At 32.3% G+C, this 25227-nt stretch overlaps 2 protein-coding genes across 2 annotated transcripts in view; both read left to right on the top strand.

Annotated features, from left to right (window-relative positions):
- The first annotated feature begins 916 nt into the window (after positions 1 to 916).
- LOC123699797 lies at positions 917 to 1568 on the top strand. The gene is made up of 2 exons (XM_045646824.1): positions 917 to 1142; positions 1335 to 1568. Exons 1-2 carry the CDS (start codon positions 1035 to 1037, stop codon positions 1509 to 1511), a joined length of 285 nt encoding a protein of 94 aa, XP_045502780.1. The 5' UTR covers positions 917 to 1034; the 3' UTR covers positions 1512 to 1568.
- Positions 1569 to 2492: 924 nt separating this feature from the next.
- The window catches only part of LOC123699791 (phosphofurin acidic cluster sorting protein 1), a 98651-nt gene continuing 75916 nt past the window's right edge, over positions 2493 to 25227 (top strand). The window contains exon 1 of the mRNA XM_045646821.1: positions 2493 to 2678. Within this exon, the coding sequence (XP_045502777.1) occupies positions 2569 to 2678 (110 nt within the window). The 5' untranslated portion in view covers positions 2493 to 2568. The remainder of the gene's footprint in view (positions 2679 to 25227) is intronic.

The raw sequence follows: 25227 nt of genomic DNA, 5'->3' as shown, positions 1-25227 counted from the left end.
GTCCAAACACTTCTGCAATTTTTCACAATGCAATATATTATTTATATTCGGAAAATATTTATTAAATACGCAACAATATTAACATAAATATTCGAAGCGACGCAATTTTTTTGACACTTATGCCATATTGTCAAAGTGAGAGTTGCTACAATTTTATTATGGTAACTACCCATAATCAGGGAGTATCGCTTTTTAATAATTGGTCCAGATACTTATTTTATTTAGCATAAATAATAATTGTCTCATCCAACAATGCTTCTGAATGACGTTGTTGGCAATTTATCAACAAACTCATGTACAAAAACTAACCTTTTGCACAGAATATTACGGCATACATAGTAGCCTTGGGAAAACTTCGTATTAACAGTGGCAATACCAAGTTAGGTGTGAAAGTGATAAAACACAACAATTTTCTTGTTACACGTCAAATGTTCATACCGAAATCTCCAGTGTATAAGATATAAGCTTCTTGTGTGAAAGTGATAAAAAACATGAACTGGGCAATATTTTCTTGTTACACGTCAATGTTCATACCGAAATCTCCAGTGTTGCTCCAGTGTATTAGATATAAGCTTCTTGATTATTATGCCTCCTCCACACTACTCGCGAAGTTGAACGAGGTTAGACGAATAGAATAATGTAGAGAGGCACTCCGGCTTACTTCGTCCAACTTTACCTCGCCTCGGCCGACTTCCGTTTGTTGTCGGTTTTTGCGCCCGAGTCAAAGGGCACGAAGTTACCTGAAGTTCGTTCTGAATATGATCGTATGCGCTCCTCGCGAAGTTGAACGAGTGTGTAGTGTAGCACCGCGGACTTCAGTCAACTTCGGCCGAGTACTTCGCCGAGGAACTTCGCGAGTAGTGTGTAGGAGGCATTACTATAGCAGATTACAGAATGTGTCACTGATCACTGTCAAGTCCAAGTGTCACTAAAAGTGTCAAAACAACGTGGTTACATCGGTGTAAAAATTTACCTACTTTTTAATTCTTCTTTTTCTAAATCATTCGGAATTTTGTCCGAGAATTTAACTCAAAATGGGAAAAGACAAAAAAAAGGGAATCAAAGGTAATGTTTTCAAAGTAGCCGGAGCCAAAAGTTTAAAGAAAACGAAAGCTAAAGCAGTGAACTTAGGCCTTAAAAATGTAAGTGAAGATTTTATTACAATATGTGAAAGATATTATTCCACGCCCTATAATGTACAATTTAACCCAGCTCTTTTCTGTTGTGAAAATAAAAAGTCCAACGTGTAAATAAACAATTATTTCTTCATCTTTTTCATCTACTGGTAAGACTACAAAATATGTATCGATAATAAAGATGAATCTTCATTCCAGATTAAACAAAAAGTTGCAGATATTGATAAGCAATTCCTTGATATTAAAAACAATCCAAAGTCAAAGGAGTCTCAGAAGAAACAAGTTATTCAAGGACCTGAGAAGAAAATAGAAAAAAATGTAACTAAAGAAGAGGTAGCGTCAGCTGCAGCAGACATTGATAAAATGGACTTATAAGTCTGATTTTGTATATATTATATTTATAATAAGTGTAAATAAATAGGTTAAGACATTGCTATTCTTTTATTTTAGTATTTAATTGGTATTATTAGTTATTACAACTATGATGATCATCATGGACAGTATAGTGGATGAATAAATTTGAATTTGGAAGCCTTGAGTAATATTGTGTTTGTAATCTGGAATATGGAATTGGTGCATTTCCATTGGTTTAATTTTTTTATTTTATTTTTGAAATCAATGTAGGTACCTGTTCTGGGCTCACCTTCAAATTCTGTTACAAATTATTATCCAAATCTTGCCATGAAGGGAAAAAAATTAGTTACGAACGGGGATGTAGGGCTAGAGTTTTGCATAAATTTTGGCTCAACAAATTGTTTATAAGATAGCTAACAGCCACAGTAGGCTTACTTATCTGGCTTTTTTTAAATAATATTGCAAAAATAGTATGTAATGAAATGGTAATGAATCTAAATTGTAGCGCTGTTGGTTACGTTTGTTATAGCGGCATCTATTAATCTTCGTTGGAATTAAACGAATTAATATCACATATTCTAATAAATAAATTTATTATTAGAAGCTGTTGCTTTCTAAATATTTTCAACATATCGAAAATCGGATATATTATGTAGGTCTATTGTAAAAGATTACATTAATAATTATTGTAATTTGTATGACAATTATTTTAGGAATGGCAATTTTCTAATATGGCATCCTGATTTCTTTCAGATCACTAGTAACACTAGGGCGTGACAGCTGTCAAACATAGTGTATCGAACGCTGCAGGCGACGGCGTAGGTACCACAGAGTACCTTTTTATATACAAGGTACATACTTCGCCTTCGTTAGGCCGATTTGTATGATCAGCGCGGTAAGAACTAAGAAAGTGTATTGAGCATTGCCGTTCCAGAACCAGCTATTATCGAATTAGAACTCATATGGTGATACGGTAAAAATGATTACAGTGTTATGTTTAGTGACAATGCAAGTTAAAACCGACATATAAGTGCAGTGTTGTGAAAGTTGTACCCAGTTGTGTTGGTGCTGATTAAAAATGACCGAGAAAAATAAATCCGAAAAGATGACTAATTCATCGAAACCTGTTCCTATGAAACTTTTTGCAGCCTGGGAGGTGGACAGGACTCCATCCAACTGTATCCCAAGGTAAGCGCCCTTAGCATGTTTGTCACGTATTATTAAGCGATATTTAAGTGTAGTTGTTGTTTTGTGGAATGTGCTTACTCGTAGCGATGTATTGTTGAAATATTTTCGTTCTTCAGCGGCTATCAGTATTGTTTTCCGATACAAATTCAATCGAACATTAATAGTCTAACTGGATCTGTGTTTACGTGTCTCGTTCATCTACCGGCTAAAATTCGATCAGTTTTTTTGTTAATTATAATATAATATCAAGTTTTAAAGTATTCTTTTCATGTATCAATTTCAGTGTTCTATATTGAGTTGATCCAGTTTAAAAGTATCTAAATTAAACATATTATCTTGTTGTTATTATTGCCTTCACAAAGTAATTAACAAATTCACATTAAGATAAGAACTTATAGACAGTAAACATAATAAATTGGTTGTAGGTATTCATATGTAGTTCATCAATTAAGATTTTTAATTATTTTATGTGTAGCTAAGCTTTGTAGTTCAATACATGGCCTCTGTTACTTTATCTCTACTAATTGTATTTATTAGTGGAACAAATTGTTAATTTAATTTATTACTTATCTAGATATAGGTAACTATATGCCTATTTTCTCGTGATATATTCTGTAGCCAAGCAAAATACCTATATTCACATTAATAATAATTGGAAGTTTTTTTAATGCTTCTATGAAACTGTATCCTTACTATAAATGCTGAATATGGGAGCAAGTCATTCCAGTAAAATTTGAGTCTTTAAAATAAGTACAAAAGTAAATGAATAATAAAACTGCATCCTACCTTGGATTGATAAATAAAACTATATTTTTAACTTTAAAATAAATGTCACAATCATGCCTTAGCCAGGTATATGAAGAACCTGTATTTTAGGTCACAGTTACCCTTTAAATATTTATACATATCCTGTATGGGATATAAATATCTTTGTTATTGAGAACAAAGAGATTAAATGTATCTTTACAGTTCATATAGCTCCAAGAAATAAAATTTAAGTAATTTCAATATGTATTCTTTCTTATTTGAACTCAAGTTCGTGACTGGAGTACAGTCAGAAGCATAAATATATTACCATTTGCAGATTAGCAAAAATATCTGTCATAAGAACGGGTTCAATAATATCTGTCTGCCCGTATACAGCAAAAATATCTGACATTAGTAGGCAACATAATAAAGTGGCATCAAAATTATGTGACGAAAATGTTACAGCAAATAATTGTGATAACCTCTCGAAGCATAAATATGTGACGTCACCTAGGAGGCAATAATATCTGACACAATTTTATATTTCTGTATTGTAAAATATAATTGATTCCTCACAAAAAGCATAAATATGTGACACTAGCTTTCCGCCCGCGGCTTCGCCTGCGTTTTCACAGAAATACCGCATAGTATCCGTTCCCGTGGGATTTTTGGGATAAAACCTATCCTTTTTGTTAACCCAAGTTACTCTTTATATGTCTGCTAAATTTCATTGTAATCGGTTCAGTAGTATTTGCGTGAAAGAGTAACAAACACACACATACACATCCTCACAAACTTTCGCATTTATAATAATAGATTAGTAGGATAGGAAGTAGGATTATAGTAGGACTAGTAGGATAAGATAGGATAGGATTTTAAAAAGGTCAAACGTTTTTTATTGAATTAGTGTTTTGTATTTTGCTGGGGCAAGAATATGAACAAAAGACACATTATATTTTGTAAATATTTTTTATTTAAATGAAATTACGATAATTTATTTAAATGAAATATGTTAACTTGCCATAATTTTCGATATTCAATAAAATAATAGCAATATTATAGGTAAAAGAAAATGAATAACGGAGCAATCGTGTCAAAGGTGTCAAACGCCGCTAACGTCAAATATAACAAAACAATTTCTAAATAATACACGAAGGTTACACTGAACCTTCAAATAAAATAGATCTACCCAAGTGGGTATTCATATAAGTACCTATATGAATACTTTAATTTTGTCATGACTCATGATATGATATCCTTCTAATATTATAAATGCGAAAGTTCGTATCATGTAAGGATGTTTGTTACTCTTTCACACAAATAAAAGGCAAAACAATGGAATTTGGCACACACATAGAAGGTAACTTGGATTAACGCTTATGAGAGCTTTTATCCTGGAAATCCTACAGGAACGGAAACTATGCGGGTTTTTCTTTGAAAACGCGGGCGAAGCCGCGGGTGTTAAGCTAGTAGGATATAATATCTAGACATACAATATGTAGTATACAACGACGGCACATATTAATTAATATGGTAATAATGTTTTAAAACAACGTAGTTAAAATAAAATTTATATTTTGTATTAATTCAATATTAAATTGAAAATAAAATTGTGTCAGATATTATTGCTTCCTAGTTGATGTCACATATTTATGCTTTTTGTGTGAAATCAACGCAAAATACAGAAATATAAAATTGTGTCAGATATTATTGCCACCTAGTTGGTGTCACATATTTATGCTTTGTGTGAGGAATCGATGCAAAATACAGAAATATGAAATTGTGTCAGATATTATTGCCACCTAGTTTGTGTCACATATTTATGCTTTGTGTCAGGAATCGATGCAAAATACAGAAATATGAAATTGTGTCAGATATTATTGCTTCCTAGTTGATGTCACATATTTATGCTTTTCGTGAGGAATCGATGCAAAATACAGAAATATGAAATTGTGTCAGATATTATTGCCACCTAGTTTGTGTCACATATTTATGCTTTGTGTGAGGAATCGATGCAAAATACAGAAATATGAAATTGTGTCAGATATTATTGCTTCCTAGTTGATGTCACATATTTATGCTTTTCGTGAGGAATCGATGCAAAATACAGAAATATGAAATTGTGTCAGATATTATTGCCACCTAGTTGATGTCACATATTTATGCCGTGAGAGGTTGTCACAATTATTTGCTGTAACATTTTCGTCACATTATTTTGATGCCACTTTATTATGTTGCCTACTAATGTCAGATATTTTTGCTGTATACGGGCAGACAGATATTATTGAATTTATTCTAGTGACAGATATTTTTGCACATCGCCCCCTAGGCATATATTATTGCTCGTGACTGTACATACATAAATAATCCTTGAATTTGAATGCAGATTAAAAAAATAACTTGGCAATAATGAATGTGCAATGTTTTATATATTTTTTGCATATATGCAAATAATAATAATATATTATAGATATATCTGGGTCATTATACAAAAATGGGGTAACTCAATGTCACCAGCCAATTTATACAAAGTCTTATTATATTTTAATCAAATAACAATCTATTTTAAAACAATAAAGCGTCCCTTATTTGGTCACTCACTTTCACTTCTTTATTTAAAATACAAATTGATAAAAAAACAAAATTAATACTTAAATAATCAGTACTTTGGCATGTCACAACTCCGAAAACCAACAATCAAGTGACTATTTTATAAACATTATCATTGATTAGAGAAAACTTACTAATTCAGGACAATCTTTGATATACATAGTATTATATAGTATAACTTTCATAACGAAATGTTTAACATTTTATTTAAAAAATAAAAATAAACTTTGTCATCGTTTTTATTGGTCAGTCCGTTGTGTGTTTTTTAAATTTGAAATTCTCGCTAAATATCACCAAATCGAGGTCAAATCCCTGTCTAAATATTAATGTTGGTAATGAAGTTACTTGTGCATCCCATATTTTGATGGCCGTCATAACTGTACCAGCGCTAGGGTTGTGTTTGTCCTCTAAATTCGTGCTGCGCCAGTCAACATTTCAGTCCTATGGTGAGTCGTTATTTTATTGTTAAACTGATTTTTATTTTCATTCATACATGGTTAAGTATGATTTGTAAAAATATAGTTTGTTGATATTAGAAATAAGGCAAAAAAACATAATTTGTGATTATAATCTCATATTAAGTCCCTTTTTATCAATCCGCTGGCATCAGTCCTATGTCAGATATCGCGCCAGTGGACTGACGTGACCCCATAGTACTGATGATTCTATCGTTTTTGAGAACTTTTATCTTGATTGCTATTGGTATAAGCATTTCTTTTTGATATTTCAGTTTAAAACATCATGCGCCACGCTAAAAGAAACTGAATTTGACTAGGGAAGAAACATTTAAAAAAGGGTAGCAAAGAAAAGAACTATTGAAACAAACTACTAATAATTTTATTTAAAAGATCTTATTTTATTTTAATTATTGATTTTGATGCTTTCAGGGCATAGCTTGTTATATGTATTTATTAGATAAATACGTAAACGTTTAATATTGTGAAGTAAAATTACCTCAAAATAACATAAAAGTTAATTATTTTAATAACATTATAAAAATGTCAAAAGGCTCTTATGAAAACTCAGATGAGACTTTCATTCAAGCCTTTGGTTAAAAACCATGAACCATTTTATGAAAATTAGTACTTTTAACATAAATAATGTTAGATTTTTAGGGCTCCGAACCTCAAAAGGAAAAAACAGAACTCGTATAGGATCACTTTGTTGTCCGTTTGTCTGTTAAGACGTTTTTTTGAAGCTCGTGGAGGTATCAATCTGAAATTTATATTGAATACTCAACATTAAGAACCCTTGGGGCTGTAAAAAAATGAAACTTATAACGCAACGCAATTAAAAGATACCTACATCCGTGAATACTGCAAATTTCCGCAAAATTAAATATTCGCAAGGGAATAAAAAAATACACAGGATGCTTGCCGTGTATACAGTCTTAAAATATGGTAAAAAGCAACGTCTTATAACACAAATAAAGGAAAAATTGCTAAAAGTGTAAATTTTAAGTTACAAACATAATAAAAAATAGGTTTGTTAGGAGTCCAACTCGCACTTGGCCGTTTTTTTGTTTCTATTGTTTGTGAATTACTTGAAATATTAAGTAAAACTAAGTCAAAGTAGTAAGTTAAGTAAGAGAGTAAGAATATTCACATTGCGTTAAATGTCAGAAGGTTGTTTTGAAAATTGAGACATTATTTTTTCCTAGTATCACAATATATTATAAATTATCATTTTTAAATGTAACTGAGTGATTTTAATACTTAAAAGACATGTGCTATTAATAAAACTGAGAGATTTGTAGTAATTTTCATTGAATTTCTTTAAGAATATTACAAAATTGTGTTTTTATCAGTACTATGTTAGCCTTGTCAGTCCCCTGGAGGCCAAATCCAGAAAATTTAAAATATCTCACAATCTACTTAAAAAAGTGGCTGGCCCGATTTGGAACAATATATTCATTAGATTAGCTATCACATACACCCTAATTTGTAATAATCTGATATAAAAAATATAGTAAACAAAATATCCTTAAAAGTTACCCCATTTTTGTATAATCACCCATCTATAGATAGTGCTTTTGGTTTATGAGTCGGAGTAATGTGCTAATTTTTGTAAACATATGTAAAAATAAATAAATTTATATTTTTCACTATTATTTTAAAAGTTAATAATAACCTTAGTATGTATGAATATTCATTTATTCAAACACAAACAACAATATTTATGAAACATTTTTAGCATAATTTATTACTCTTAAATATTCTTGATATTTCAGAAACATTACAATCACTATTGTCCCAAGTGAACTTTGACACTATTATAAAAAATAATTATTTTTCATTTAAAAGTTTTGCTTGAATATATTTGTGAAAGAACTAAGCCCCCTTTAAAATTGTCGAAACTAGACCAAGTTTAATTGGGACCATATGAGAAGCACTAGCTTTCAAATAAAAAAAAGAATCATTTAAATTGGCTCATCTAGCTGAAAGTTCTGGGGTAACAAACACAAATAATATAGTTTAAAGGTAGATAAAACCAAAAGATACAGATAAGATACAATAGACCATATAAGGATCACGGGTGGCTGATAGGCTAGGTATGCCCTGGAATGGCAGGCAGACGCAGATTCGAAAAAAAAATTCTTTATATTCTTTAAAAATGTATCACTAAAATACTGACAAATTATGAACTTCTTTTTTAAGTTGGCTTATGAAACTAAGTAACTAGTTACGTGAAAGCATCTTGAAAACATATTAATTAATTTTTAAAGAAAAATGTTGTACATTCTTGTCCTCAACCAACATCAATTGTCTGTGCGTCTTCCGTCCTTAGATGGGTTAAAGAGCATGGGACATTTTAGTATGAAGCCTGGTATACCTACCAATTTGCGATAAAAAAAAAAGTCATTTTGGCGGCAAGAGATGAAACATGTGCCAATCGATAGTACATCAAAATACAAATAGGAAATACTCTTTGGTAAAATGTCGTAATTGATACGGTTTCGGAATAAATAAGAGTTTAAAAAAAAAATTTTCTTTTTAGTTTTTTGAATTATTTGTTACTTCTTACACTTAAACGTTAAGACAAAGCATATACAACTTCTAATTTGTAATAAGTGACGCACCGCACGTGCGTATCCCTAGCCCAAAGTTGGTTTATTACTTTGGTTTAGATAGTAATGCAACATTTTATAACCCTTTTTTTACAAATTAGAAGTTTTATATGCTTTGTTTTAACCTTTAAGTGTAAGAAGTAACAAATAATTCAAAAAACTGAAAAAAAAAATATTTTTTTTAACCCTTATTTATTCCGAAACCGTATCAATTACGACATTTTACCAAAGAGTATTTCCTATTTGTATTTTGATGTACTATCGATTGGCACATGTTTCATCTCTTGCCGCCAAAATGAAGTTTTTTCAAAATTTCCAACTTTAGGTATACCAGTTAGGTTCCTTGCTTTTTTATGCAACGTTTCATTGTTACGTGTCCAGCGACGATTTATGTCGAGGGACAAAGGAGGATCCGTATTTGCATAACGGGTTTCTGCGCAGTATTCGTTAATGATTGATTAAATTCTTTGCTCACTATGATATGGCAGTTACTGCGTTATTCGTAGGCGATTTTTTATCTGTGAGCAGTGAGACACTTTTTAAAAATTCTGCATATTTAGATTTTTCATTTAATACCTAATTCGAACTTATTCACGAGATCGCGATTTAATGTATTTTTAACTTGTTTAGCCATCAAAAATTTACAAGTTGTCACTAATTTCCTTAGGTCGGGAATTTAGAGGGCATTAAAAAATGCCCTCTAAAATTGTGTTACCCGTCAACACACTAATTATTGTGTTGACGGGTAACACAATATATCATAAACATCTGCAGAACAAACGATCACGACCAAACAAAGGCTTGGTCCTAACCGGCGATGTCGCTACAATTCGGGAGTACCTAGTTAGTCGTTAATCCATTAGCTCCACTGTGACAATGGTAACTGTGTACAGAGTACTGTACAGATAGTGACCATATTGGTATGACTATCTGATTAGATTATTGTTATAACTAGGCGTTTGTACTGCTACACTATGTAGGTACATCTCGTCGATCTTTAGTTTAATGATCGAAAAGAAGTCGTCACGGCATATTTGTTCTGTTCTGTAGATATAGATACCGGTAACGAGTACCAGCATAAAACCTCATTCATTTGAAGATTCAGACATTTATTACTGGTAGCTTATATCAACATTTTATAGTCCTTAAAAACCACTATAATCGTACAAACAAAGAAACCTACATAAGAGATAAATTGCCTCCACAAAGACATTAATAAAGACCGCATAACAACGTTATAAAATTTACATATAACGCAGTTGTAGGTAATTCGAGCGCTCGCAATGTAAAGAAACAAAGCGATTGTGTATATAACATTATCGCGTATTTACGGAAGTTAATTCGGTGATATACTTGTGTTGAAACGTGTGACTCATATACTTAATATGTACAAAACTGGGTAAGTAAATGCATCGCTCGTTGGGTAGTTGGCACGTATATGACGTCATTAACATCTTAATTACGCACGTCTCTAATCCTGTGTATAATAATCTCATAATTGGATGAAAATTTTAAGGAAACATTTTCTTTTAATTTCCCTTATGTAAAGAATAGGTGTGGTAAGCATGTGTGTGTATTATATAACCCAATTATTATTATATAATATAGATAATATGCAAATAATAAACACATAAAAATAAGGTATCTTTATCATAAAAAGGTAATAAGCCACATGTACATATTTTTATCTTTGTTAGCGAACATTATACAATTTTTTCACCGTTTATTTTATTACTCATATCGTTTTGTCATATAATTTAATTATTTTTAATCGTCTTCTTTTCCTAAATGTTTCCTTCCTTTTCCTTAACTACTACTCTTTATAGACTATAGAGTATAGAGTATGTTCGCTTCTCTAGAATACAATAAATAAATTTTGTAATTGAAATAAGCTAGACATTGAAGGATTTATTGTTCAAAAAACGAACTAATTTATTAACTATTATTAATCTGTGTTAATTAAGTAAGAAGTTTAGCAACTATATTGTTTTAACTACAAATATAAAGCACAATATATAATAGATCCATTGCTTGGTATAACTTGATTGTTTCACGTTCTTTAGAAGCTGTATAATTAATTAACCTCGACGGGGATTTGCGTCTTGTTTTCTTTCATTTCTACCTACCTACCTATTTAATTAAAATTATTTGTTGCTTCGTTCTTATTGGAAATTGTGCGAGTACCTTTCATCTCTTATTTTTTTTATGTCGTTGAGTCGTGGATCGATTGATTTGAATCAAATAAAAGTTCCAATTCATATACGTTTCTTGTTCAATTGAAATGTATCATATTAATAATATATTAGTATTCATAATATAATAATTATATTAGTATTCATAATAATCTTAAGTAACTACACGGCTCTGAGTCATTTCTAAATAGATCTTGTAACCCATTTGTAACACGATGCGTTTGCAACGAAGCTGAAGGGCTGACCGCAAGGCCGGCTGCGTACGATAATATAAAGTAAATTGTTTTAATTCACCACGTTATTTATAGAGCTAACGAAGTGAAATATTAATAATATGAATGTTAATAAAACATTTCCTCGTATAATGTGTTAAAATAGATTTAACGAGATTATAGCACATTTCACAGAGTACAACTACCTAGTTGGTAAACAGTGCACTAAACGTTATTACTTATTTAAAAGAAACATAAAAATTAAATGTTGCAAATTTGTATTACTGCTACATAACAATTAATTACCTACTTTAATAAATTTAAAAATTAAGTACTATGTAAAAAATGTTATATTTGGTAATTTTCAGATCAGACTTAACGAGAACATCATTTTGAATATTCGACCATAGAGCGTTTTATTGCATAACTTAGCCGTTTTAATACTGAAGCCGTATGATATTATAATGATTAGGGTTACTTACAGCAAGTATATAGTTAATCATGTATTCGTACTTAGCCGGTTCATGACTTGAGAACAAGTTAATCCAATTATTATTGAATCTTATAAAGAAATGATAGGTAACTACTATGTTTTTGCATTGAAATGGCACTGGCGATATCTTATTACAACTAATTTTATAAACGTGGAAGTTATTCCATTGTTTTCTTTTACTTACGCAAAAAAATACCCGATACATTCTGTATGAAATTTATTCGAGATAGGTTTAAGGTTTTGGATGAATATATACCTAGGACTTTTTACATGGATACCACGCAAATGAAGCCGCGGGCTATAGCTCGTTTTAAACAGTTGTACCAGTCTATTAAGTAAAATTTAGATAAAAGTTATTTCATTACAATAACATGGCTTTATTATTTATCAACTAAATAATATTTTTAATGTTCACTGTTTTTTTCTTAAATTGAAAGTAATATGCTTTTACTTCAAAAAGCATTTAAAAGACTCAACGTTGACTCAACATCAAATTAAAATTGATAAAAATGCATAAGGATCCACCAAACACGTAGAAGTGCACACTATCGAGGTCACGGCTGTCGTTAGAAGGCATTATTTACCGAACGCAAGGCCGACGCGTTTCGGTGGCAAGTGCAATGCCTTGTTTGCGATTAAATTAAATAATACACGTATTATTAAATGTTGTTTGAGCTAATTGCTTCGTGCGAGTTAATGTCCATAACGAATTGTTGGTTTGTTAAGATTTTTGGTGTATCGATGCCTACCAGAGACGTTGAAGGGATAAATTATTATTATGAGTGGGTTTTGACTCTAGATCAAATATTTGCAAACGAGTGTTCCAGTCCTTTGCGACAGCGGTTTGTAATCCTGTTATATTTATCTTATCTTTTAAAACACGTTTAGCCACTAAATACTCCTGCAATAATTCAGATTTTTAACAAATAGGTGTAATTTCAATGTAGCTCTTTTATTATTCCGAAATCTACTCTTTGTTTGTAAAAATTCTGTTAACATATAAAATAGTAGGAATATAGATACAGGAAAAATATATGCACGTGAAAAACTCCTTCATAGCGTTTCATAGGAAAGCTGTGAATAATTAACGTTAGCGTGGGCGGATGTTTTGCATAGCCGTGTGCCCAGCGAAGTCCATTGTGGGCTTATCAGCTTGTTAGCTGTGTACCGTGGCTTTAACCATTGTTTGGATTTAATCAGAATTTTATTCGATAACACGCCGCCTCATGTGCGCGCTGCATGTGACTAAACGGTGTAATGTGCCTTTATTGAGGTACAACTAACTAACCTATGTGAGAGGTACAACTATTACTGGTTTATGGGCTAATTGAAAAGTAATTGTACAAATGCAGTTAATATCAATAACACACACGTGTTAAAATACACGCCTGTAAAACGAATTGGTTATTTGATGTATTGTATTGTGTCAATAATAATTAGTCATCAGTTAAATTTAATAGCCAATACTGTATGTCCGCTATATGTTAATGCATTTTTTTAGATGAATTAAAATCTACCGTATTCTACATGGTTAATTTAGTTGCAAATTATAAGTATACTGTAATTTGTATCCCACCAAAAACATAAATATGTAAAAATTGGAGCCGAGTTCAATCGTTGACTTAATTTGCCAAAAAAAAGAAATGAGATCTAAATGTGTGCCAAGTTCTGCAGACAGTCCAGAAATTTATTTACAAAGATGTATTAAGTTCTTAGGTTGACTGAAAACTCAATTGTTTTATTTTCCCTTAGAGAACAATGTTTATTCCAAAATATAACTTTTTTAATTTGAATAATATAATTATTTTCACAAAGCAAACAACTAATGACCTATTGAACCCCATAATTTGATGAGGCTAGTTTTTAGAACCTCACAAATATAAACAGTATGTAAAACTAGCCTCATCAAATTATGGGGTTCAATAGGTCATTAGTTGTTTGCTTTGTGAAAATAATTATATTATTCAAATTAAAAAAGTTATATTTTGGAATAAACATTGTTCTCTAAGGGAAAATAAAACAATTGAGTTTTCAGTCAACCTAAGAACTTAATACATCTTTGTAAATAAATTTCTGGACTGTCTGCAGAACTTGGCACACATTTAGATCTCATTTCTTTTTTTGGCAAATTAAGTCAACGATTGAACTCGGCTCCAATTTTTACATATTTATGTTTTTGGTGGGATATCATTACTTTTTGTACAGAAAATTACTCTGCAAATTTGATTTACTTTATAAATATTTATATACGATTTTTTTTTGCGGTTTCTCTGTATGGTTTGTTTAGTATTATTTTCTATATTTTCTTGTATGTTATGAATGTCAGCGCACATTGCCCCGTCATTATCTGCAATTTTTTAAACTCGTATTCTGTTTAAAAGATTACATGATTTTCTAAACATCCAGCGTGAATTTGTACACACACTATTACCAAGATGCAAAGATCGTTGTAGAAGAATCGTCGCCTTACTCCATGACGTTACGGTATTGCCTTGACGCGATCTTGAAATTTTACTCTAAACGCGCCTAAAGATGTTTCACTCATATAAATATTACGCAAATTAAATCATTTCGACCTTCGACGAAGCCTTCTTCCATTACACCATTTATGGTAATTATTTTTGCATGCTTGTATTGGCTAAACATGTTTGTGCTTTATTAATATAATTGTATCACCATTGAATACCATGTTTAAAGCAAAATAAAGATTTTATTTATTTATTTATTTATTTACACTGAAATTAAAACTAAACTAAACACTCATAAATAAAGAATAAATAAATGTGAATATGTAAAATTATATATTATTTTTAACTGTATGAGCAATAAAGGCAATACCTATTTTTATTACATTTTTTTTTTTATTTTACGTTTAATAACAGTTTTGAATAAAGAAATCATGCAATCGAAGTAATCCGCCCTAGCGATACTAGCGCGAGTGAGTGTGATGTCAGAGGCGCTTCGAATCTACAGATATTTCGTCCTAAAATATGTATATCTCAGTCATTTATTGATGGATTTCAAAATTTTTTTCGGCCACTGATTAGTTTTGATCTATTTTTTAAGACTAGTAAGGTGAATATACTATTTTCTTTTTTTTTAAACTTTTCCATTTTTCCATACAAACAAAATTTATGTCATTGAAAAAAAAATTAAATACACATAAATTCAGTATTTTCTGATTTTTTCCTTTGTACACTCACTATTACCTAGTTGATTACAAAATTTGAACTTTCTAGGACATCTGGAAGTGGGTTAGGTTTTGTATATGTCTATAAGTCAGTCAGTCTTAAAAATTGCGATTTTTGGATATTAATATCTACGCAACTGTTTAATCTGTATTTATGAAATTTAAGGTTCTTGTTTATCTTGAGGTCCTCTTGATATGTACCAAATTTGGTTTATATAACTTAAATAGTTTTCGAGTTATAAGGGGGTGAAAAGTGGCTCGAAATGGTTCGTGTAAATATACACACGGCTGCTGCTCGCCAGTTCTCTTCGCTTGAACTCGGCTTGACACGCTGCCGCGTGTCTAGATGTACATTAAAATTTCTAGCCCGCAAGCAATGGCTAATTTCAATTAAGTTCATATCCGACGATTATTTGAAATATGCTGTACAATGTACGTGCTCTCTTAATCACATAATGTAACGTAATTGTACAATCGAGCGTCATTGCTCTCCTTGCTGTGGATCTTAGAGTTCAGCCACACCACGCCGTGTTACAACGTCTTTGGTGAAATGAAAAGACTACGGCCTCTAGTCTAGTAATCGTTAATAGCTGACTATTTCCTTAGGTATGCTACAGATCGACGGAATTGAGGAAGCGGCATACCCTACGTTTACATAGCTTTGATACGAGAGCAGCTACATTCGGATTACCAAAGCTTGTTAAAATGTCCCCTCAAACGCTACCGAATTATAAGCTGTACGTAGAGATGTGGAGGAGCTGCTAAACGCTGGCATTATCGAGGTACCGTTAGCGATCGAGCAACATCGCCTGTCACGGTCGTTGACTGACATCTCGGTTATATAAGCGATAGTTAGATGGATTGCTAATTGCGTTGACGATTGTATTGATTGTAGGGGATTTTTATTGGCACTGTAAGTGATGGCAGTCTTTGTCTCAGGTGTTGTGGCTTTGTAGTTATGCTTTTAACTACTGCTCAATTCGACTGTATTTTTTTTGTTTTATATTTAGGTTTTAGGTTTATAGAATTATGGTTTTATTTGTGTTGTAAATTGAATAAAAACATCGAACTGTTAAATTGAGCCATTAAAATTTGTGTCAATATTTTTAACAACCGGAATGAGCTCATCAAGCTTATTCACTATTTTTGTCATAATTTGGTCAATTGCTTCTATGAAATTGCCTGTATTTAGTTCGATTTAACGTTGAGAGTATTTTCGTTATTTATTAATTAGTCTCAAAAATATTTTTTTTTATTCGAACTATTTTTTTGTTCCAATTAGTTCCAATGATTCCAATTAGCCGCTGTTTTCCAAACTGGCAAAGTTTGCAACTTATTGTTACAGCAGTGAAAGCGTAAAGACGGGCAGACGGAAAGTTACAGTTTTAGTATGTTATCCACGTAATGGTCTTTGTCACCGCTACTGTATGCAATGTTGCGTACGCGCACCACATTGTGACATGTGATATGCAGGAACTAATTGTTTACGATACATAACCTTTTCCGGATGGGTTTTCTCGACGCTGAAAGTGTTTTTTTTTAAATAGTTTTTTTATTTATAGTTAGTATCTCTTTTAATTACATCGTATAGTACTTTTTGCTTTTATCAAATTGTGTTTGTTAATGCATACAAATTTTAATGGTCTATAAACGCGAACGTTTATTTGAGCAAACAAATACTATTTGACTAGTACAATAAATAAGCTTAATGGATTTGTAATAACTATGTGGAACGTTTTCATATAGTTGGTACTTGGTAGTATATTTCGTTTATCCTATAAACAACCTTTAAATAATAAACAAAAAATTTTAATAAACGTAGTTAATACCTGCGTTTGTTTATTCACCTAATCAGGGAAAAACAGTACAGAATACAGAATATACCTAGGTAGGCGATGTCTATAGGTTATTGCAGTATGAATCACTGTCTTTATTATCTGGCGGTGACATGATAAATATTATACTCATTTGGAACATGTGTTAACAGTTTTAACGCGTGTGGTTTTTGTGGTAATTTTTTATGTTTTTACACTAACATAAAGGGGAAATTTTTATTGTTTTCAACTGTTTATGGTCGTATTTTGTTTAGCTTCTGGTAAATGTTAAAAGCTATGAATTGTTTTCTTGTGTTGATAAAAAGTGTTTGTTCTTTTATTGATGATAGGCACTTATTCATTAATAATTTATATATTATAGAGTATAAGATTAACAAAACAAGTTAAGGTTTTTACGTATTTTCCTTTATTTATTAAATTAGGTTAGTTCTTTTAAAAGAAATAACTTCGTATGATTATCTAGACGTATTGATTTACTACATGCTCCCATTACCCATAATGGCCTTCTAAGTAAGCACGTAATTTTTATTCATAAAGTATTGGTATATAAAAAATATAAAATGTATAATTTGCACATAAAGGAAATCGATTTGTAAAACAGATGGCATCTGCTCCATACCTCACAAATACAATTAAATCTCGACCATTGTTATGTCTCACGCACCGCTTCGAGGAAAAACTGTGAGAATATACCTATTAATTATCGGAAGTGATCTTGAGTCATGTGTTTATGTTATGCGTTTATCCGACTATAATAATTATGCTTTGGTACGTTTATGTGACGTGTAAACGATGCTAATTTGTAAGTCATAAAATGACTTGTTTTTAGAGCGTTGGACAAAATAGGATCGTTTCGATGTAGGTACGTACCCACGGGTGTAGGTATTTTATGAAACTAGATGACTTCTATGGTAAATAATAAATATATTATAACATTAATAGATACAATTATGTTAATACCCCAGTGAAAAATGTACCACCAAATGGTTCATTATAATAAAATAATTAATACAGTGTAATTATAAGTTATAACCTTATACATATTTAATTAAAAGTAAACAACGTATGTATTTTTTATGTACCTATTGTTGTACATGAGTACGAGTTTTAAGCTATGAATTGATTTGAAATATAGTTTTTTATAAAAAGGGTCTTGACTAACAGACAGACGGACAACAAAGTGATACTATTAGGGTTCCATTTTTTTTCGTTTTGAGGTACGGAACTCTAAAAATTAAAGGAAATAATGCCAATAAAATCAAATGACACACAATAATATTCCCGTGACAAAACGAGTGTGAATAAAATGTCTATCAATTAGCGATTACATACGAGGATGTATCGAAGCGTCGCGTCGTGAGAAGCTCGATCGAGTGTAGGAAGTGCTCTGTCAGCTTTAATCGATTTCCGGGTGTATAGGGCTGACACCTTTGTATTTGTGACTTGGAAAACGTACGAAGAAAATTAATTTGCTTTAATTTGAAGAAAAAATGAAATAAATGGTCAACTTCCTTCGCCTTGCGTAACACGTAAACAAGTTTGTTACTTTTTTAACAGTTTTAGTTTACCGGATATTTAAATATGCTGATTTGAGCTAGCAGAGCGCTTGTGTATTTATTTTAACTGTTGGTAGGTATATCAAAATAAATAAATAAATTTGCTAATTTATGGGAAAATTGTATCATTTCGAGTTTAGACTTCTCATATCGGGAATAATAATTGTGTTTAGGTCGAATTTTTCATATCGCATTTTGTATTGAAACATGATTCATGTTAGTAGACTATAAGCTCATATTTTGTTCTATGTAGGTAGGGAACTAGTACTGATAATTTTTGTCAAAAAAACGTACCAAAGTATTAACGCAATTGACATAATATCGTCGTAACTCGTAACCCAACAGAAGGACACGCTAATTGATGACGTCACAACATGTCCCCCACGGGTGTAATTGGAGGCAATTTCGTATAACTGACACATCCGAAATCTGTTGTGCTCGCTACAATGCGGCGGCAGCGGATCCTGGGTGACGACATTGAATAAGGAACGAGAGAGCGTTATTGTTCTATCAACCAAATTCAAAATGAAACCGGCTATGTGCGAGTCGTACTCGCGTTCCGAAGGCTCCGCACATACCTATTTTTTATGATTCTAGTAATTTTTCCTTTATCTGTGCTAATATAAGACGTTCCTCTATGCGTTCCTGAGAAAAATCGTCTTGAAATGGTTCTGAAAATCTGAAGGTGATAGGAAATATTACCGTTGTTGCACCTTGCAAGTTTAGGGTTCAAGTCCATTTTGACAGGGCTGTCAAGCAAAATAATACCGAGAACAGCTTATCCATACTAATATTATAAATGCGAAAGTAACCCTGTCTGTCTGTCTGTCTGTTACACAATCACGCCTAAACTACTGAACCAATTTGCATGAAATTTGGTATGGAGATATTTTGATACCCGAGAAAGGACATAGGCTACCTTTTATTGCGAAATATGTACCACGGGCGAAGCCGGGGCGGACCACTAGTTAGCAATAAAAAGACAATATGTAGATAATATTGTGTTTTACGACAGAAGTAGGTACTAGGTAACCGATGTGATCATCGTATACGGACTTATACGGATAATCTAATCGTATTTATTGGTTGAAATATAAAGATTATTTTTAACCGACTTCAAAAAAAAGGAGGAGGTTATCAATTCGGCCGGTATATTTTTTTTTTTTTTTTTTTTTTTATGTATGTACACCGATTACTCCGAGGTTTCTGAACCGATTTACGTGATTCTTTTTTTGTTCGATGCGGGATGGTGTCGAATTGGTCCCATAAAAATTTTATTCGGCTAGGCCTAGTAGTTTTTATTTTATGAGCATTTTTGTCTGTACTCGATGACTTAATTTCAATGTAGCAAGTAACTTTGATTCACTTCCCGGTAACCGATTGAGCTGAAATTTTGTATACGAATGTAAATTGGATAGCGATGAAACATTATCATGACATGGAGCTGATCTGATGATGGAATCGGAAGGTGGCCATAGGAACTCAGTAATATATTGACTCAACTTTATCGAGTTTGGGCTCGTTTGATTCGTGTTGAAAAATACACTAAAAAGTATTAAATAAAAATAACTGCGTTAAAAACAACCGACTTCAAAAACGGAAAAGTAAGAAATAAAAAAGATTTGATATTATTAATTACTACATATTATTTTTATGTGCTATTTATTAAATAGGTTTGAAGTCGGTGCCAAACACTAAGCACTTAGTATTAAGCCCATGCACCGACATCAAACCTTTTTAGTAAATAGCACATAAAAATAATATGTAGTAATTAATAATATCAAATCTTTTTTATTTCTTACTTTTCCGTTTTTGAAGTCGGTTGTTTTTAACGCAGTTATTTTTATTAAGCATTACAATTTGCACGAATTGCATTTATGAGTGAGTATTATTATCTGGTAAAATTATATTCTTCACTTTGTCTATAGATTTAAAAGTTTGATTAGCCCATGAATGAATCACATGAAGGTTTTAATTTCATTTCTGTAACCGTGCAAAATAATGAGTGTAATTTTGTATGTCAGAATCTTTTGTCTGCGGGTATTATTTAGGAGCAATGTTACTTAAAGAGATTCTTCATATAACACGTTTTATTAATATTTCATTCACTAGTTAATTCAGTTGATTAAGGGTGAAGATAAGTTAAGAATGTAAGTTTATATAATATAAAGATGTTTTGGTAAATCTATACTAATATTATAAAGCTGAAGAGTTTGATTGTTTGTTTGTTTGTTTGAATGCGCTAATCTGGTCCGATTTGAAAAATTCTTTCGGTGTTAGATAGCCCATTTATCGAGGAAGGTTATAGGCTATATATCATAACGCTACGACCAACAGGAGTGAAGCCACGGGGGTGAAACCGCGCGGAGCAGCTAGTTAAGTATAAACCCGGATAATTAATACCAACACGCCTCTTTCACCAATGAACGTTTTTTGTAAATATAATGTTTTAAACTGTATCACGTGTTTATAGCTGTTAATTATTGCATGATGAATCATACATGAGCTTTGCATAGAAAGGTTACGTTTATTATTTGATATATTCGTGAAACTTAGAATGCGATTTATTCATTGTATACCTAATTTAAAACAATGCACTTTACTGAGGCCATGGTCGTTAATCGATTGACACTGAAAGGTTTTAATTTAATTATAGCTATTAATAATGAGGTTTATTTATATTTTTTTGGTATTTGTTCCATGTTCTACTTTATTATTATGTTTTCGTTTGTATGTTGCCACTCGCCAATCAATCAAAGCCTATAAACGTCAGCCACTCGTTCTCAACTTGTTTATTACCGGTTATTTATTTTTAAATAGCTCATTTAAAATAGCTATGTTTATACACTTTCACCAACTTTGTTGTTTACAATCTCAAATATTTTTAGATGAATCACGGGCGTAGTCGCGTGCGCTAGCAAGTTTTGTAAAGTAAACAGGCCGGCCCGGATGCGGGTTGATGTAAACATATGTTAGCGGCTCGTATGCTACCAATTGTTTATATGACGTCATTCAGTGTATACAATTGTCTATATGACGTCTAATGTATACAGTATACAATGTATTTGATCCTGGAAGATTGACAGCAGATCTGCTGTCGATAGAGCTCGAGCTGGGCTCTTTCGATAGGCACACGGCAAGGTTTTAGTGATGTATTTATTGACAGCAGATCTGCTGTCGATAGAGCTCGAGCTGGGCTCTTTCGATAGGCACACGGCAAGGTTTTAGTGATGTATTTAGTAGCTAGGTGTTTAGTGTAGTATGTATATATGTATGATGCTTCGCGGAATTTTCTGTTTTGTTAAATGGATGTAATAGTTAGAGAGCTAGCGCAAAGCTACCTGTATGTATTTGGCCAGACCTGGATTTTTGTGTGTTAATTCTTCACTAAGCCTTGGAGTGGTGGACGGGGCGGGCGCTTAGGTAAGACAGGTGGAAATTTTTGGTGAACTTTAAATCTATTTGTCCACGTCTGCCAATTTGAAAAAAGTACTCTACAAAATATGTTCATTCGCTATATACTATCGGGAGAGCACGGTGGCTCGCTTAACACAAAACTAATATGAAGTATCAAAACCTTGTTAAACTTTTCATTATACATATATTATGTAAATTTTAATGCAAACGGATAAACGCCATGTTTCCCATCACGTATTTGTGTTCCGGGCGCCACATGAGGTGCGACAAAATTAGCACTCGAACGATTTAGGCTGGTTGCAGAGCTTGACCGACCGTCAGTGCGTACCGTTGGTCCTGACGATACGCATCAACAATTGTATGACTATGACACTAATGCGCATGACAATACGCGTGCGTATGGTCGGTCTAGCTATGAAAGGTTTTATGAATTTCCATACATATGACAAGCGCGACTGACGTACGCACTGATGGTCGGTCAAGCTCTGCAACCAGCCTTAGTTTTATTTATATACTTACGTTGATGTAATAGATTCCTGTAATGCCGTTTGTTTTATCTCTTATTGGCTGCAGTGTTATCACGCATGATGCTTTAATTGATAAGTGGAATTTGATTTCGCGAACTCAATGTTATGTTTTTATGTGTCGTAATATAATGTTCATGTGTCAATTTTTTTATTCAACGTGTACGGGTTACCTTTTCAAGATAGATATTTTCTTATCTATCGTAGAAAGTATTAACTGTTTATCATGTAGTGGGACTTTTATTGATAGATAATATAATGTATATTATTTATTTACATACACCTTGTTTTGCTGTTGATTTTAATAACGAATGATACTATGTGAAGTTAAAGTTTAAAGTCACTTACCGTCACCGAAACAAACCTATTTTGTGACATCCTGCGTTTCACTTGGTGACGCTTTCACCGGCCGTTCCGTACTGTCCACTTGTAAATTTGTAATACGGTGGATTTGGTAAAATAGTCTTATTCAAAGAATGTCTTGTTTAGTTAAGAATAGAATAGAGTTTCACGCGAAAGGGGTTCTTTTTAAGTAGTTGTTACGTCATGTTTTTGTATGTAAAACATGCATAACAAAATTACACTCACAGGAACACACCTTTTAAATGTCTCACCACTATAATAGGGATTTAAGATGTATTTGACATAGTCAATTTAAACTAAATCGGGCATTAAAAACTTTTAAATAGGTAAATTTAAATTTTAAATATGCACAGTTTACAAATTAATGTTAAGTAATTATTATCACAATTGTTTTAATTTTAGGTCCACGTTTCAGTAAATGGAAATTAATTTGTATGCAAATGCGTGTCAATTTAAATATTTAATTAGCTGTCTGTATATCCTACTAATATTATAAATGCGAAAGTTTGTATGGATGTATGGATGTTTGTTACTCTTTCACGTAAAAACTACTGAACCGATTACAATGAAATTTAGCACACATATAGAGGGTAACTTGGATTAACACATAGGATAGTTTTTATCCCGGAAATCCCACGGGAACGGGAACTATGCGGGTTTTCCTTTGCAAACGCGGGCGAAGCCGCGGGCGAAGCCGCGGGCGGAAATCTAGTAGTATTATATAGTAATCTTTGCGTGTTACATTATTCTTATATTTTCGAGTTTCTTTGTGGATTGACGTCATAATATTTGCTGTATATTTGTAATATAGGTTTCTTTTATAGGGTCCATAAGTGAAGTTGCGAGATATCTGTAACTATGCAGTTTTATGTACTTACAGCTATTATTACGATTAAAATTAACAAAACAAACCTTTTTTTAAAGTTTTTTTTATCATTAAAGTTTTATCGCTCAGAAATTTGCACCGTAACCTCGGTAAAGTTAGCATTTTATTCTAGATGTAGAATAAAAATATTCACATTAGCACAGAATAATCACAAGCCTTCATTTTCAAAATTGACAAGCTAGCATCGCTAGTCTATAAGTCCCGACTCCCGTAGTTATTTACGGTCCTAGGTACGTACAGAATTTTCTCTTTATAGATACTTTACTTTCGTAACGTTAGCAAAGTGCAGTCCAGCCTAATGTGGTACTATCAACGATTTGCACGGTTCATCAGTGTGTGTATGCTCGTTTGATGTGTCAGTATATCGCCTCCCACGGGATAATGTGCCTGATGTAACTGACAAGTGACAATATGCCGTACCTAATGTGGGGTTTTGCGATAATTGGCTCTCGCGTTTGTGTAGATGGTTGTGGGAAATTAGGGTAGTTTAAATTTAGTGTGGATTATGTGTGAATGTGATAGATACTGATATGTTATCGGTATAGGTATCTACTACTTTGGAAATATCCAAAGTGCGTTATTTAGATGACTTAACAGTTTTTCAAATTCTAACTACATACCTAATCAATATGTTTTTAAAAATTACGTAGTTTTTTTTAATGTTATTAACTCTCTATCTGAGTATGTATGTACTGACATTCACACACCACATAATGGAATGAGAATTTGTTTTAAATATTATGCTACTCATACCATAGTTATTCACTTGACCCCGAGGAACTTATAAAGCTGTCCGTCGCTGTACCTTATCTTGATTCTGGTGAATTTATAAGGAATGCCAGTTGGCGTGCTGCAACTCATTGTGTTACTGGGATTTTATTATAGCAAGTGAAGTATCCTTGGTTTCGTGATAAGCATTTGTCTGTTTCTGGACACGTGTAGACGGGAAAATTTTGTACGATGGTTACATTGTAGGAAAATGGCTACAATTCTAGTGTGAATTCGTATTTGTGACATTTTAACTACATAGGTTATTATACATAATCGTAGAAACTGTCTTTTACCTACGTTTTGATCTTTTGCGAACCTATATGCTTTTCTGCTTGTATCAAATGTTCTTATAAGAATCAAATATGAGGATACGTAGTGAAATACTATAGCCGTCTAAAAACATCTTTCATCACGTTATACATTGCATTAATCGTGGCAAAACACAGACAGTACATTAGGTCAATAACAAAAGCCCGTTAGCCGGGTGATTCGCACTGTCGACAATGGATGCTGCCTTTTGTTGTCTCCGTAATAAATGCGCAGTTTTTTCTCTCTAGATGATGCTGCGGCGAGGAGTCAATGACTCGCGGTAGATACAGCCGTAATAGGTAGAACGGGAAATCGATAAATTCATTTGACTGCAGGATTAATAATTGCTCGGTGCTGCGACGTTTGAATGCCTCGAG

The sequence above is a fragment of the Colias croceus genome, chromosome 18 (assembly GCF_905220415.1).
Source record: "Colias croceus chromosome 18, ilColCroc2.1".
NCBI lineage: Eukaryota > Metazoa > Arthropoda > Insecta > Lepidoptera > Pieridae > Colias > Colias croceus.
The sequence above is the reverse complement of the archived record's forward strand: the minus strand, read 5'-3'. Positions and strand labels throughout refer to the sequence as shown.